Consider the following 14,254-nt stretch of genomic DNA (forward strand, 5'->3'; position numbering starts at 1 on the left):
GGAAACAGTTTGTTGCTCTGCTGTTGTGTCACCATGAATTAGCTGTTCCCAGTGCCCACACCAGCAGGAAGAAAGTCGATAGAAGGGGCCTTGCTAATGTCAAAGTGAAACCGAGACCAAGATTGCAAAGGAAAAGGGAAAATGGTAGAGAAAGGAGTTTTTTTTTTTTTTTTTTTAACAGGAGCCTTGGAAGCTGCAATGTAGTTCTTGCAGCTCTGACATTTGCTGTTTGAGGGAAAATGCTGCCGTCCTCGCATGACTTGGGTCGCAGGGTTGGCCAAAGCGCGTTTGAAGCGCTTACAGGGGGAGGTTTCCCTTCTTCTGTGTGTCCAAGTTTGATTTAGGAAAAAGAAAAACAATGAATGCTTTTACAAAGCAATGCATTTTTTTAAATTATCATTATTGTTACTCTTTTAAAACAGCTACAGAGCTACTTGAAAAAGTCCTTAATCTGAATTGCCAGGGAAATAGTTCAAAATTTGGAAAACGGGGGAAAAGGGACAGATCTTGTCGAATGTCTGACCTGTTTTTCCAGCTTTCGCTATCAATGGCAACTATCCCCGATGCTGTTGTTTTATGTGATTATCATTAATATGCAATTTCCTACAAAATCTACCGTCATATTAAGTGAAAAAGCAGGCCTTTAGCGTTTCATGAGCTATCCTGAAGTTTCTGTGTGAATAATGTCTTGCAAGGCTGCTGTGGCGGATTAGAGCCTCTCTACTCCATCTCCTTGATTTCTTTCATGGTGGGCTCACTGTCTTCGAGCTGTATTTAATATCACGGTGCAATTATTTTAATTGCCAGTTATCCTGAAAAATACCAATAGGCAAACTTCAATTTACTGGTGACAAAGTGCACAGAGCTGGCAAGGTTTTATTTGGCCGTACGACCACCGCCTGCAGAGAAAACCCCTGCAGGACGGCATCTCTTCAAGGGTGTCTGGTGCAACACATGCAAAAGTTTAATCTCGCACCAGCACCTGATGCTTTAAAGCGCGGAAGGGATTTCTGTATGATAGCTGTTTAGGGCCAGTGTCAGTAGTAACGACTCGTTGGAGCTCGTTGCTGGAAGGCACCCGCCGAGAAGCCACCCAAGGCAGGGCAGCCAGCGATGCCGCCGTCGAAGGCACTAACTCGCCCTTAAATTTTGCTTATATAATAAGGAGATAGCGGAGAAGGGCAGATACAGCACGACTTGCTTGAATGTGATTTCCCCAGAGAGCAAACACATTACTCCAGCCCTGCCGGACTGCTGYGTTTCGGCGCGGACCGAGGAGGGACTTGGACTCCAAGGGCTTAAAGCAAGGGAGCAAAGAAGGTTGAAAGCACGTGAAGCTCTTGGGGGGCTGCTGGCAGACTGCGGATTTTGCAATGTTGGCTGTTGCCTAAGAGCTGCCGAGCCATTCCTGCAGAATAACCGCGGCTCTGGAGGGATTGCTTCCCCTGCCCGCCCCCCTCGGTCTGGCACGGTTGCTGAACGTTTACGACAGGCGTTTCGTCGCGCTCGCCGCCGCTCTCCCGGTTTGCTGGCCGTGCCGCGGCGCTGCGGCGTGTTAAGCTGTTCTTGCAAAGTTCCCCGCTAGTTTGCGGTCTCGATTCTGAGAGCTGCTTGCAGAAAGGCAGGTCTGGCGACGCCGGCGTGTCGCGGTTCGGGTTCCCCCAGCCTAGGTGACTTCAAACGGTGTCTTTATACAGATAGGGATGGTCCGATCCCATATTACATCCTTTCCGTGGGGGAAGACATTTCCTGCACGTTACATAAAATGATTACTTCCATGCATTTTTCTCCCTGTTAGTTGAAAGTATTGGCACCATATTACCGATGGTAATTTAAACAAAAATACAGTTTTATCCAGCCAGTTGCTCTTGCCTTGGCTTATTTTGTTTCGTTTGTGGTTTTGTGAGATGCGCGTCCAGCTCCTGGACGTGGAGTGAGGCAGCCGCACGGCCACGTTATTTTTTTTCCCCGAAAGGATCGGGTCTGCACGGTCTCCAGAAGACCTAGCAGAGCAATYGCGCTTGGACAACGTGGGTTGCTCTCCGTAACAGGCGGTGTTTAACGAGAGCGTGGGGCCAAAAGGAGAGCCCCGGCCCGTGTCTGCCCCCTCCGCGGCATTCCCCAGCCTGGCCACCCCATCCCCTGCGCTAACTCGGTTTCCCTCACATCCCTCCCGTGGGCTGGTGCCTCCAGGGCACGGGAGCGGGATGCACCCGCTGTTTGCCCCCAGGTAATAGCAGCAAGAGGTGCGGGTGCCGAGCACGGAGTTTTTTTCTCCTTTTCTTTTTTCTTTTCTTTCTTTTCTTTCTTTCTCTTTTTTTTTTTTTTTTTTGCAAACAGTGCACCAAGACGTGCGGGGAGGCGGCGCGGCGCCGCAGGGTGGTCTGCGTGGACGAGAACAAGCGGGYGAGCAGCAGCGCCTACTGCGACGCCGCCAAGCGCCCCGCCGAGGTGGAGAGCTGCCGCCTGCCGCCCTGCGAGTACGTCTGGATCACCGGCGAGTGGTCGGAGGTGAGCGAGCCGCCGGGGTCCCCGCCGGCGGGGGTCCCGCGCTGGCGGCCTCCCTCTGCGCGCTGATCGGAAAGGTAGAATAAGGGCAGGGAAGGAAAGAAAACATGCCGGAGTGGCTACTTCCCAGAGCAGCCCGCTCTCCTGGAGAGTTTTCCGGGAGAAATGCTGCAGGGTTGTGAAACCGCCTGCCCGGGGATGGACCGCCGTCCTTCCGCCTGCGCCCACCGCGGATGCTCGGGCCACGAGGACGAGGACGCACGCGAGGGCCGGCGGAGCTGGAGGGCTTTGCTCCCGCTGGACGCTTGGGAGAGGAGCGGTTTTCCTCTAGTTACAGGCAAAACCTTCCTTTCCTTCCAGTCTCTCCCAAGGACCTGCTATTCCAGGTCAATGCTTGCCGAGCTCCTCCTCTGCGAGTCCCACGGCGAGAAAAGGGAGAAAAGAAAGGAAAAAAGACACCTTCCCCGGATAGATTAATAAGTTGTTGATTCACGGGGGATCTTGTTTGCCCTTGGGAAGAGAGAACTTGTGCCGGGAGCCCACCTGGCACAAGCGACCCTGCAGACGGGCCGGGGGAACCGGCCTTTGCAAGGCAGCGTTGGCCGCCGGTGGCCGTGCGCTGCCCGTGGCTGGGTTAAGTCCACTTCGGGGAGGCACGTTGGTTATTTAGGGATCGTCCCGAGCAGCTTGGCGTCTTTAAAGCCGGCGGAGCTGTCCCGCGCGGGCACGCGCTCACGGGCGCTGCCTCTGCCCGCAGTGCTCCGTGACGTGCGGCAAGGGATACCGGCAGCGCCTGGTGTCCTGCAGCGAGATTTATACCGGCAAGGACCACTACGAGTACGGCTACCAGAACATGGTCAACTGTCCCGGCACGCAGCCGCCGAACATCCAACCCTGCTACCTCGGGGAATGTCCCGTTTCGGCATCCTGGCGTGTCGGCAACTGGGGGAGCGTAAGTTGGAAGCTTCTTGTTTTAACCACAAATAATTTTAGCAAACGATGGAAAGCTCTGGAGAAAAAAAAATAAAAGCTGGTGGGTTGATCCTGCTTGTCCATGTGTAAGAGCAAGACTTGGGAGGTCTTGCTGGTCATTTGAGCCTTAAAAGATTTTTTTTTTCTCTCTCCCCTTCTTGCAAATGCTGGGACAGGGCAGGGTAAAACTCAGCCTTTCTGTTAAAGTTATTTGTGCTGAGCCATTCCTGGGGCCTGAACTACAAGATCAGATTTTAGTTAAAGCTCTAACATTTCACTGCTTTGAGCTTCTGTCACTCTCTGAAATGCAGTGTTGCTCCCATAAAATTGATTTATTAATGCAGCTCAGGCATTTGTAGTAATTTGTCAAATCCTTACAAGGCAACGAGGGTCAAAGTGGGGAAAACATAGTGAAAGGTGTGGTAGGAAGCGGCAGAGCTGTTTGAAACATAAGTTGCTGGTGCCCCATAGGAAGTCTCAGGTTTTCCCCGCAAGTCAGGGTGGAGAATTACAGCAAAAGGCTCAGTTTCCAGGAACAGGCATTACCCTCCCCCCACATTTCAGTGTAAAATTTCCAATCGGACCTCGTTAACAGAACTTTTTAGAGGGCTCTCCATTTCAGGGAGCAAGTTCTTCCTCCTACATTTGGGCTCCCGAATGTATCAGTGACTGTAAAGTGCCAGAACCCTTCTCATCTCTGATTTTCAAAGGAGTTTCATAGAGTTACCATCACCTTTGATGGGCAAGTATGTGGGCAAACTGCTCCTTGGTTAAGTTTTTTGGTTGCAGGATGGATGGAGAGTAAACACCAGGCTGTGAGTAACCTGAGCCGTTGAAGAGTGTCTCACTGTGCACTTATGTCGATTATGTGTTTCTAAACAGAGAAGCGTCTTCACTTTCGTGTTGGCCTAACCTAGTACCTTTAGAAAGACCTGATTTTTCAGTCTAAAATACTGAAAGAACAAGTTATGGGGGGCTACCAAGATGCTCCTTGGGAAGCGCTTGTGCTCATCCTGCTTCAGGAGGCTGATGCCACCTGATTTGCTGCACTCGCGAGCGGCCAGCCCAGACAAGCTATTACTCAGTAGCTCCAGTAACTTGTGGCGTTTCAGCCTTAAGATTGCCCTCAATTTGGGGCATTCGAGGATGACCAATGCAAGCGTAGGTGCAGACATTTTTACAGAGGGTGAGGAGAGAGAGGATTTCTAGGCTGAGTTTTACAGTACAGTTTAGATTTAAAAAAAGGACTGTGCCGTGTTGGTTCAGAGGACCCAAGCAGTGTTTCAGAGCAGCAAAGAGAGGATTTCTAGCATTTAGGCCTTTTGGTGACTGCTTCTGTCTTGCACAATCTTCCTCGTATGATAAAGGAACAGTTTTGCTTGAGCACGTGGTTCACCTTAATTAATGCTGCCTCATCCAGCAAAGCATGTAAGTGCTAAGCTTTAAACTGGTATGGTAGACTCCTCAAAAGTAATTAATGATGATGATAATAATGAAAGGATTAATAATCAAAGGGGTTGCCTATATGATTAAAATTAAGCCTACATTTGAAAGCTTTGCTGGATTGGGGCCTTTGCTGCTCGCCCTTAGTAAAGCAGAAACTGGCCGTCTCTGTTTTTTCTTTGGCCAGGGGGTAAAACATGAATCTCGGTCTTTTATCTTCCAGTGCTCCGTTACCTGCGGCGTTGGAGTCATGCACCGCTCAGTGCAGTGTTTAACCAACGATGACCAGGCCAGCAGCTTGTGCCACGCAGATCTCAAACCTGAGGAAAGGAGGACATGTCACAACGTCCATGACTGTAAGTCTATGGATTTGCACCTTCCCTGGCCTTTCTTACAGCTTGAGTTTCCACCAGACTCCTGGAGATGTGCCGCATTTCCAAGCTTTGGGATACATCCAGCTAGGTGCTAAGGCACTTGAGGGAGACTTCTTAAAAATAAGCATGCTCTTCGGTGTGCTAGATGCCTCACAGAAGAAATTTTGATATACAGTTGCTCAGTGACTACAAGTATTTCTCTTTCGTTTCAGGTGAGTTACCCAGGAGCTGCAAAGATGTTAAAAATCTCAAAGGTGTCACTGAAGATGGTGAATATTTCCTTAAAGTGAAAGGAAAGACATTAAAGGTGCATTTTGGCAACAGATTGATAGCTTATGCATTTCCTGAAGGTGTACGAGGACCCTGCGCGTGCTCTTTCCCTCCGCTCTTGCCTCTTCCACCTTCAGTTCTCTAGACCTTCCTTGGCACGTGATGCCTGACAAAACTGTGGCTTGTATCTCTCAGGTGTATTGCTCTGGGATGCAGACTGACAACCCAAAAGAGTACGTGACCCTTGTAAACGGGGACGCAGAGAATTTTTCAGAAGTGTACGGATACAGGTAAGAAATCCCTTAATTCTGACCTTCACAAGGCTTTTCTTCGCCGTGGCAGGATGTTTTCCGTCATGAGCAGAAAGGGTTTTCTTCTGATTTAGGTTACATAACCCGACTGAATGTCCGTATAACGGGAGCCGGCGCGAAGACTGCCAGTGTAGGAAAGATTACACAGCAGCTGGGTTTTCCACCTTCAGCAAAGTAAGGCTGGACCTGAACACTATGCAAATAATAAGTGAGTAAACACAGGGCCTCGCCATTAAAAAAAAAATGTTTATTTTACACAACTATAGTAGTAACTACAAGCCAGCAGAAGTGGTCTAGTGAGTAGTATATCTGAGCTCTCCTGTTGCAGAGCTGCTTTTAAACTTGGTCACTCGTTTGCTACTTCATGCTTAGAGAGGATAATTTAAGTAAATCAGAAATACTCTTACTATTTATCCTCAATACAACAAAAAATTACACCAGTTGCTGTTGCACTTGTTATGTAGAATGAATACTTGTGTGCTCCCAGCAGATGAGTTCATTTTTTGAAGGATTTTCTTTCGTTTAGTGTCCTGTTTTCAGACCAGACTCAAACAGTAAGCATAAGCAGGGAGGAGCTGGTCCCCAACGTTGCACAGAGCTGTGTCACGAGATCCCACCACAGAGGACTCCTCTGGGGACGGGGGTGCCAGTCCTGGCTGGTGCTAGCATTGGTGCCTCTGGGACTGATGTCCAAACGCGGAGGATGCAGGAGCTCTCGGTGGGCCCGGTTTTCCCGTTGGCTCCAGCGGGCAGAGTCAGGCCGAGGGGAAGTAGCTCGTGCTGAGATGGATGGAAACGGTGCCGCAGATATCTAGCGGAGCAGAGTGGACTTCAGCGTGTGCAATATAAGCCTGTCGCTCTCATCAACATTGGTGTGAGCCTGGAGTGTTCCCCTGACCCCAGGAGGAGCCAGCAGCATGCATTAAGGATAGTTTCCATCACTTTATCGATTTCCAGCAAATGCCTCAAAAATACAACATATTGTTGAGAGTTCTTTCGGTAAATAGCGGAGATTTTTTAACAGCTCAATCCTCTCTTAAAAAATGACTCTTTATCTGATAGTTGTTTCTGGCTCTGTCTCCAAGCCATGAGACCTCCCAGTCTATTAATCTGTGAAAAGCTACTAATAGTCTGTAAATGCTCCTGGGGAAAGATTCCCAAGGGAACCACCCCCAGGGGGAATTTGATACCACCTCCCTTTGAATTTCAAAAGGAGCTGGGCACCTGCCTCTGTCAGGCAGCAGCTATCTCAAATCCCCATCTAACTGAGTCTCAGTTACTTAAGAGCCATCCAGAGCAGAATACCCAAATTCCCTCTGAAACCCCGTCTCAGCTGACTCAGTTGTAGAAAACACAAGCTCTGGGAGCAGATGGGGAACAAGTTTTGAGACAGTGTTTTGGTTTTGTTTAAGAGGAAGATTTAGAAGGTCCCATGTCCTTTTTGTACGTAGTTGATTCAGATCAATGGGAAGATTTCTGATAGCAAAATACAACCAAAGTAATGGGTTCTAGTTTTGTTGTTATTTATACCTAGGCCCTAAATCACCACTGTACCTACACAGACCTGTACATGTAAGTGTATGAGCATCCTGTTAAATTCAGTGAGCTTGCTCACATACTGAGGGACACATGCATGATGAACTGGGGTTTTAACATTAAAAACTCAGCAGATGAGCTCTTGACTCTCCAGATTAATGTATGAAACCAGTTCTAGTGAATTTAGACATTAGCGAGAAGCATGTTTACAGTTTTCGTTTCTCTCTCTTCCTGCATCTTTCTTCCCATGTTATTGACCAACTATTTTCCACAGCAACTGATTTGCAGTTTGCACGGACACATGATGGACGACCTGTTCCTTATGCCACTGCTGGGGACTGCTACAGTGCAGCCAAATGCCCTCAGGTATTTGACAATAGTGTTTCGAAGGAATTGGTGCCATTTATTGTGTTCTGTTAATTATTCTTGATCACATCAACCAAACTCCAGTGAGTGTCACATTCTCATCTCAGTGGTCTGAAACTTTTCTTTTTGTCTGCATGGAACGTACTTCTCATTCAAGCAAGAAAATGTTCAGTTATTACTAGACAACCACCGGGACTTGCAAAGAGACATTCCTCAGTGCCCCAGCAGATTGGGAGCTGATGGGGAGAAGATGGCTTTTCATGGGGATGGGCACCACAGTTTGTTGAGGGACAGCACTGACCCGGGAAACTTTTTTGCAACCTAGGAGATGCTACAATATCCATCAGTCTAACCCAGTAGCTTGGAAGAAATATACTTTCCTGAAAGTGCTTAGGAGACTAATTGACATTCTGTTACAGCTGGGTTGCTGCCTGTCCCCTGCACATCTAGCTTTTGTGGTGCCAAAGGGGATGATAAGTGATATGTTTGGATAGTCTGAGGTATTTGGTAGACCACATTCATAAAGGGTGTTAATTAGGGAATCATGGCAACAGATGGTGGAGAGCAAATCTCTCCATCTCCTTCCCTCCATCCTTTCGGAGCTGGCACTTCTCTGCACAGCCCAGTGGCTGCAGGATTGACTTCTTACCTCGGCAAGGCTCATGCATGTCAGTTTGTGTCCACCTGACCAGACAGTTTGCTCCTAGCTGAAAGTCAGCCTTCCCCAGGCAGCAAGCATGTGGAGCAAAGCAAAGGGCCATCTGGTAGTCTGCAGCATCGCAGCCGTGGTGGAGCCTAGATCAGCCTAGGGCTGTGGCCAAAGGAAACTTCTGGAAATGGCAGTCCTGACCACAGGACTCAGGGTTTGCCGTGGGGGACAAAGAGGGAGGCTTCAGGGAGGATCTGCATTGGATGCAGTCATAACCCTTCATTTTCCATCTATTTTGTGCATTTTGTGAGCAAGAAGGAATTAAGTGGAGGACATTTTTAAGAAACAAACAAATCAGAATTTTAGTTTATTGAAGCATTTTTCCTAAAAAAAAAAAAAAAAAAAAAAAAAAAAAGAGAGAGAGAGAGAGAGAGAGCCCGGTGGAAAATCAGGGCAAGTGTGCCCTCTCCAGGTGAGGAGGAGGAAGAAGGGAGAGCAGGCTGGGTGCTCTCTGGGGGTACCTTTCCCATCAGCTGCTGGAGCATATCAGGCACCGTGGCTTGCCATGGGAAAGCCAAGAATGCCCTCAGCTGGCAAACCGAGAAAAAGCAGTGGAAGCTGAGGGGAAAAAAATAAATAAAAAAGCACTGAAAACCCGAGAAAAAAGCCCCTCCTTCCCTACAGCCACAAATGAGCAGAAATTCCTATCCTGAGCCATGCTGCGATTTGTACAGTATGTACTAATCACTCTCAGAGCTACGGAAAATTGCAAACTTTGACGGCAAGATCTTGTTAGAAGAATGACGTGGTGGCAAGCTGTAGTGGACGGGAGCTCGCGGCAGCGACGCCGCATGTTGTGACCGAAAGCCCATTTCTTTGGGAGTGATCAGGCTTGTTTGCTTGTTTTTCAGGGTCGTTTCAGCATCGACCTTTACGGAACAGGGCTGTCGTTAACAGCAACGGCAAAATGGCTCTCACAAGGGAATTACGCGGTGTCGGAAATTCAGAAATCCCCAGTAAGTTTTAATTCTAATGGTGGCCACACCTGCTCAAGGGAGGTTTCTAATTGCCTCCTGACATGTTGTCTTTCATGGCAGCGTTCCTCCAAGTGAAGACCATTAAAAAAGAAAGCTAACATCCGACATGAGAAATGAAGTGTCACTCATAATCGTGCGCGAGGTGGGGGTGGCCCTGGCGGGTTTAACTCGATCCGAATTATTGCAATTAATTAGTGAGCCTGCTTAACTGTGAAGCTGAAAACGCTGAGTGCTGTAGGCAGACATGTCTTTAATTAGTTGTCTGAATTGTCCAGCAAGGAGTGTGTGCACGGCGTGCAGGACTGGGATCTCTATCTGCATTTGGGCTGCAGAATGGTCCCCAGAAAGGGAGGCATAAAGCACTGGGATGAGCTGTGGGGTTAAGGTGTTTGCTTAAATGATGGCCAGGACTAACGCTCGTTATCTTGCAAGAGAGGCTCCTAGGTACCAACTGAGTGCCCCTGTGTGGGAGTTCTTCCAAAACATGACTAACAAAATACAGGGGACATGTGCCTTCCAGCTGGGCATGTCTAGCTTCGTCTTCTTGCAAGACAACAGAGTCACCCAAGCTTTCACAGAATCACAGGATGGTTGAGGTTGGAAGGGACCTCTGGAGATCATCTGGTCCAATCCCCCTGCTCAAGCAGGGTCACCTAGATCATGTTGCCCAGGACCCAGTCCTTTCCATCTCCCTGGCTCTGGTGAGCCCCTTGCCAATATAAGGCTCTTAAAGGACTGTTTTCAGCAGAAGAATTGAATGTCATGGTCAGATGATGCTGTGGTAAAGCATCCTCCAGCACAGGTATATTAGGAATAGCACAGACGCCCCCAGGCTAGTTTTGGCAGGTGCTGTGCTATTCTCCTCTTCTGAGAGGAGAAGCCGAAGCAGCTGACTTTGGAGCTGCAGAGAGGATAGTGACACAATTACAGTTGGCAGAATTAAATCGAACCTTAAGGGACAGGTAGTCTAAGAGATGACTCTTACCTTGATCACCCAGTGGCATCTGTCAAGCGCTGCTCCATGGGCGTAATTGCCAGCAGGAGCAGAAGAAAGAAGGGAATAGTAAGAGATGATAGCAGCTTGCTGCAATCACAGATCAATAGTGTCAAGGGCAGGATGGAGTTCGTTTAAAAATAAATGCTTTGTGCAAGCTTGTCCTGCACTTAAGTCCAATTTTCTGGTAATCGAGGGTTGAATTCCCCTCAAGAACCGTCTGTCCATTGTAATGACCAAGAGGAGAAAGACTCCACAGAGGTGCAAAAAGGAAGACCAGATGTAGATCTTGCTTATGCCAGTATTAATCTATTGACTCGAAACTGTTTGCCAGGCTCTCCTGGAGATCGGGTCAGCCCAAGGACTGCTGTGAGCTTCCCTTTGTCTCTTCTGGTTTTCGGCCTCAGGATGCAAAGATGCAGAGCTCTCGGGGGAGCAGCACTGTGATTCTGCAAACTGTATTTCCTCACCATATCACTTTATGTCTCAGCTCAGTTCTGGAGCCACTCCAGGCTTTTCTCTTCCGAACAGATTTTTCACAGTATTATCTTCAAATACCATATTCATGCCCTTCACGTGTCCACTCACAAGTGAGGTGCTGTTATTGTCTAGATGTGTTATTTCTCCTGCGTGAGTCAACAACTAGTTATTCACTGTGGGGGCAAGCTGGAGAAGGCAGATGCTCTTGAGTTCTGTCTTTAAATGGACTTCTCTTTGAACGTGTTTTGATGTGATAAATCAAAAATGCCCTTTCTTATTTGCATTCACCATCTGACCTGGTAGTATTAAAGAGAATTACATTGCATGCATTTTAAAATATAACTGTGATTTTGTAGGTTGATTTTGTGCGTAATACATTTTTCTTCCAAGGCATTTTCTATTAAAAACTCTGGCTGGGATAACCCATGTCTGGACCTTTAGTAGCATGGAGTTTCTGAGTCTTTACACTGCTGTGAGACATTATTTCTGATTTTGCCTGCAGGATGGTACCAAAGTAGTAGGAAAATGTGGCGGTTACTGTGGAAAATGTACTCCATCATCTGGAACAGGCCTTGACGTTCAAGTGTTATAGCAATGGTAGGTTCCCGGACGTTTGTGAATTAAGGGAAACCTTTCCAAGAATGTATCGTGGAAGGACAAGATCAGGCAGTGTTTTCAGAAGTCTCGTATTTTCCAAAGTCTGCTCATCACTTAGGCCTAGGTTTAGGTTTTTGAGACAGAAAACCAGCAGAGCAAGAGTTGAAGTGCCTTTCAGGATCCGTGTCTTAAGCCTGTGTTTACTTGGGACTTTGTGCAATGCTGTCAGACGTGCCTGAACGGTTGCACTGAACTGCTCGGCGCCACAGTGCTCTATGCAAACCTTAAAAGCGTTCGGTATCGAGGCAGGCAGCGTATCTGCTCCGCCAGCAATAACCATCCACGCTCCTGCAGCATAGCTGGAGGGGAGCACGAAGCCTCCCGCGGTCCGCACCGGCCCGTGCTCTACGGTGCTGCCGGTGCCCGGGGAGGCAGCAGACGGAGCACCATGAAAGCATTTTCTCGGGGAGCGCGAGCGACCGTCAGCAGAATAGCGATGCTGGTCGTGCGCACCAAGCTGTCAAACACAAACCGGCGCGGCCGAGGAAATGCTTTTTCCTCCTCTGCTGGCTCCAGCTCTCTCAGTCTTCAGTCCTCCCCGTACCACTTACAGGTGCAACGTTTCCAAGTGGAAACGTGGTGTCCAAGTTGATGGCGTCTGCTTTGGCTCCGTTCTCATTTCGATCTCGGTAGTTAAAGGTTTTGAAGGCAGAGATAATGATCTTACGCTAATGCACAGCTTCTCTGTGTTTTCCAGGTTCTCCACAAGCAGACAGCTGAGATGAGATGGATGAAGGATAGCGATGCAATACCTCTGCCTTCCACTTTTTTTATCTGTTTATGTGTGTATATAGATCGCATATTCTTAATGTACAGTATAATATTTATGTTTGGAATTATTTATTTTGATTTAATATTTTTGTACGTAAAATCATTATATTAAGGCTGCTTTTACTATTTTTATTTTTTATTGTTAAATCCTGCAGTCAAACCACTGCATTTTACGTACTCTACATTATATGTAGCATTATGACAAGTGATACTTTATTGTCACTGTATTCAGTTGTTTACTTTCAATCAGTAATTTTCCTTCAGTTATGGGCTGCTCTGGCCCTTTACGGTGCTACACAATCTGCATAGGGGTATTTTTGGCATTGCAATCTGTCTTTGTGTAAGGAAAATAGACAAGATGTGCTTAAATTTTGTTCTAGCGATCAGGCCGACAGCACTCAAGGAAAACACGACAATGAATACAGTGCTAGTTGCATTAGCAATCTTTATCTTTTAGGTATGTTTTGAATTTCACATGACCTCTGTGGCCAGTGCTAAAAGTCACTGGTTTGGTGCTAACATGGTATTTATTAACGCTCTGTAACGCTCTCTGGTTACTTAAATCCGGTGCCTTTATCAGTGAAAAGAGGAAGAAAACAGAAAAAAAAAAAATATTCAGCCCGTTCAACTAAATTAAGATCTACCCCAGGTTTTGGAAAACCCCTAAAAATGGGTTATGAACTTGAACCCCCTTTTTGTAGGGCTACTGAATGAATGTTCTTCTCCAAAGAAAAAAAGAAAGAAAGAAACAGAATAAACAAAAAACATTTTGCCTTTCTCTCCTAATTGCCCGCGCGGAGGAGCCGGGCGGTTCCCGGTCCCCGGCGCGGGGCCGTCCGCCGCGTGCCAGGCGGCCGCCCGGGCTCCTCCTCGCAGCGACGTGGACATGGAGATGGAGCTATCATCGTGTGTCAGAAAGACTGATGCTTCACCTATTTTGTATGCTTGTGGATAGCGATAATAAATTACACGTTTCTGAGAGAATGCCAAAAATACCATTTCAAAGGTCAAAGAAAGAAAAAAAGGGAAAAGGAGTAGTAATGGAATAGTGATTTTTTTTAATGATTATTGCTCATGTATAACTTCTGTAGGGGAAAAGGGAAAATTGCACTATGAACTTTAGGGATAAACAGTGGTGCTTAGAAAGTACAGGCATATTATATTTTCGCTAATGAAGTGAATGGCTATTTATAAAAAAAGTATTATTTAGACCTGTACACATTCCTTTCTACCATATTGTTTCATAGCAGTTACTAACAGAGCAAGAGAAACCTAAAAAAATAAAAAAATAAAAAACTGTAAGGGAAACGTTGACACATCATGATCTTTTGATTCATCAGTGAGTTTCATTAAATAGGAACAAGCTTTGAGGACCAGAGATATTAGACATTTCTTGTTCAGGAAACAATTCTGGGTCTTGTATATCAATGCCATTATTTTTCTACAAACTGTTTTTGTTTTGTTTTGTTTTGTTTTTTGCAAGCACTTTCCTGTACAGTGTTTCTTTTCTTTCTGATTATATTCAAAAGGAAATGAAAAGACCTGTAGAACATGTCTGTATGGTCTTTCTGCATTTGCCATCGTATTTCAATACCTGTGTGCTATTATAGAGGCAAAATACTTTGTACACAAGGGAATAATACATTGAATGGTAAACATTCATTTGTGTGCTAGTATTTATTTTCAAAGCTTTGGATCGCTGGCTGGATTTTCTCATGCAAAAGGAATGAGGGAAAATAATAATCCTCTGTGTCTGGAGCCCTACCCCAAGCCCTCGTTGGAGTCTGTGGTTCAGGGCTATGGAGGTGAGCGACCGCAAACCCTGCGCTTGCAGGTGTTGGCCTGTGCCCGAGGAAAAGCAGGACGCAGCCCCGCCGCTCGCACAG

At 47.0% G+C, this 14,254-nt stretch overlaps 1 protein-coding gene across 5 annotated transcripts in view; it reads left to right on the plus strand.

The window, feature by feature from the left end:
- Positions 1 to 14,028, plus strand: part of ADAMTS9 (ADAM metallopeptidase with thrombospondin type 1 motif 9) — an 80,454-nt gene extending 66,426 nt beyond the window's left edge. For 4 of the 5 annotated variants that reach the window (XM_085300103.1, XM_085300105.1, XM_085300104.1 and 1 more), the window contains 10 exons: positions 2,341 to 2,511; positions 3,266 to 3,460; positions 5,147 to 5,279; positions 5,510 to 5,604; positions 5,763 to 5,857; positions 5,953 to 6,086; positions 7,689 to 7,780; positions 9,341 to 9,445; positions 11,443 to 11,537; positions 12,295 to 14,028. In XM_085300103.1, the coding sequence (XP_085156229.1) occupies positions 2,341 to 2,511; positions 3,266 to 3,460; positions 5,147 to 5,279; positions 5,510 to 5,604; positions 5,763 to 5,857; positions 5,953 to 6,086; positions 7,689 to 7,780; positions 9,341 to 9,445; positions 11,443 to 11,532 (1,110 nt within the window). In that variant the 3' untranslated portion in view covers positions 11,533 to 11,537; positions 12,295 to 14,028. Of the gene's footprint in view, positions 1 to 2,340; positions 2,512 to 3,265; positions 3,461 to 5,146; positions 5,280 to 5,509; positions 5,605 to 5,762; positions 5,858 to 5,952; positions 6,087 to 7,688; positions 7,781 to 9,340; positions 9,446 to 11,442; positions 11,538 to 12,294 lie in introns of those variants that run through there. The other variant, XR_014895246.1, reaches the window with a different exon arrangement.
- Positions 14,029 to 14,254: the final 226 nt, after the last annotated feature.

This window comes from Rhea americana, unplaced genomic scaffold, assembly GCF_003343005.1.
Source record: "Rhea americana isolate MKP2758 unplaced genomic scaffold, rheAme1 scaffold_16, whole genome shotgun sequence".
Taxonomy (NCBI): domain Eukaryota; kingdom Metazoa; phylum Chordata; class Aves; order Rheiformes; family Rheidae; genus Rhea; species Rhea americana.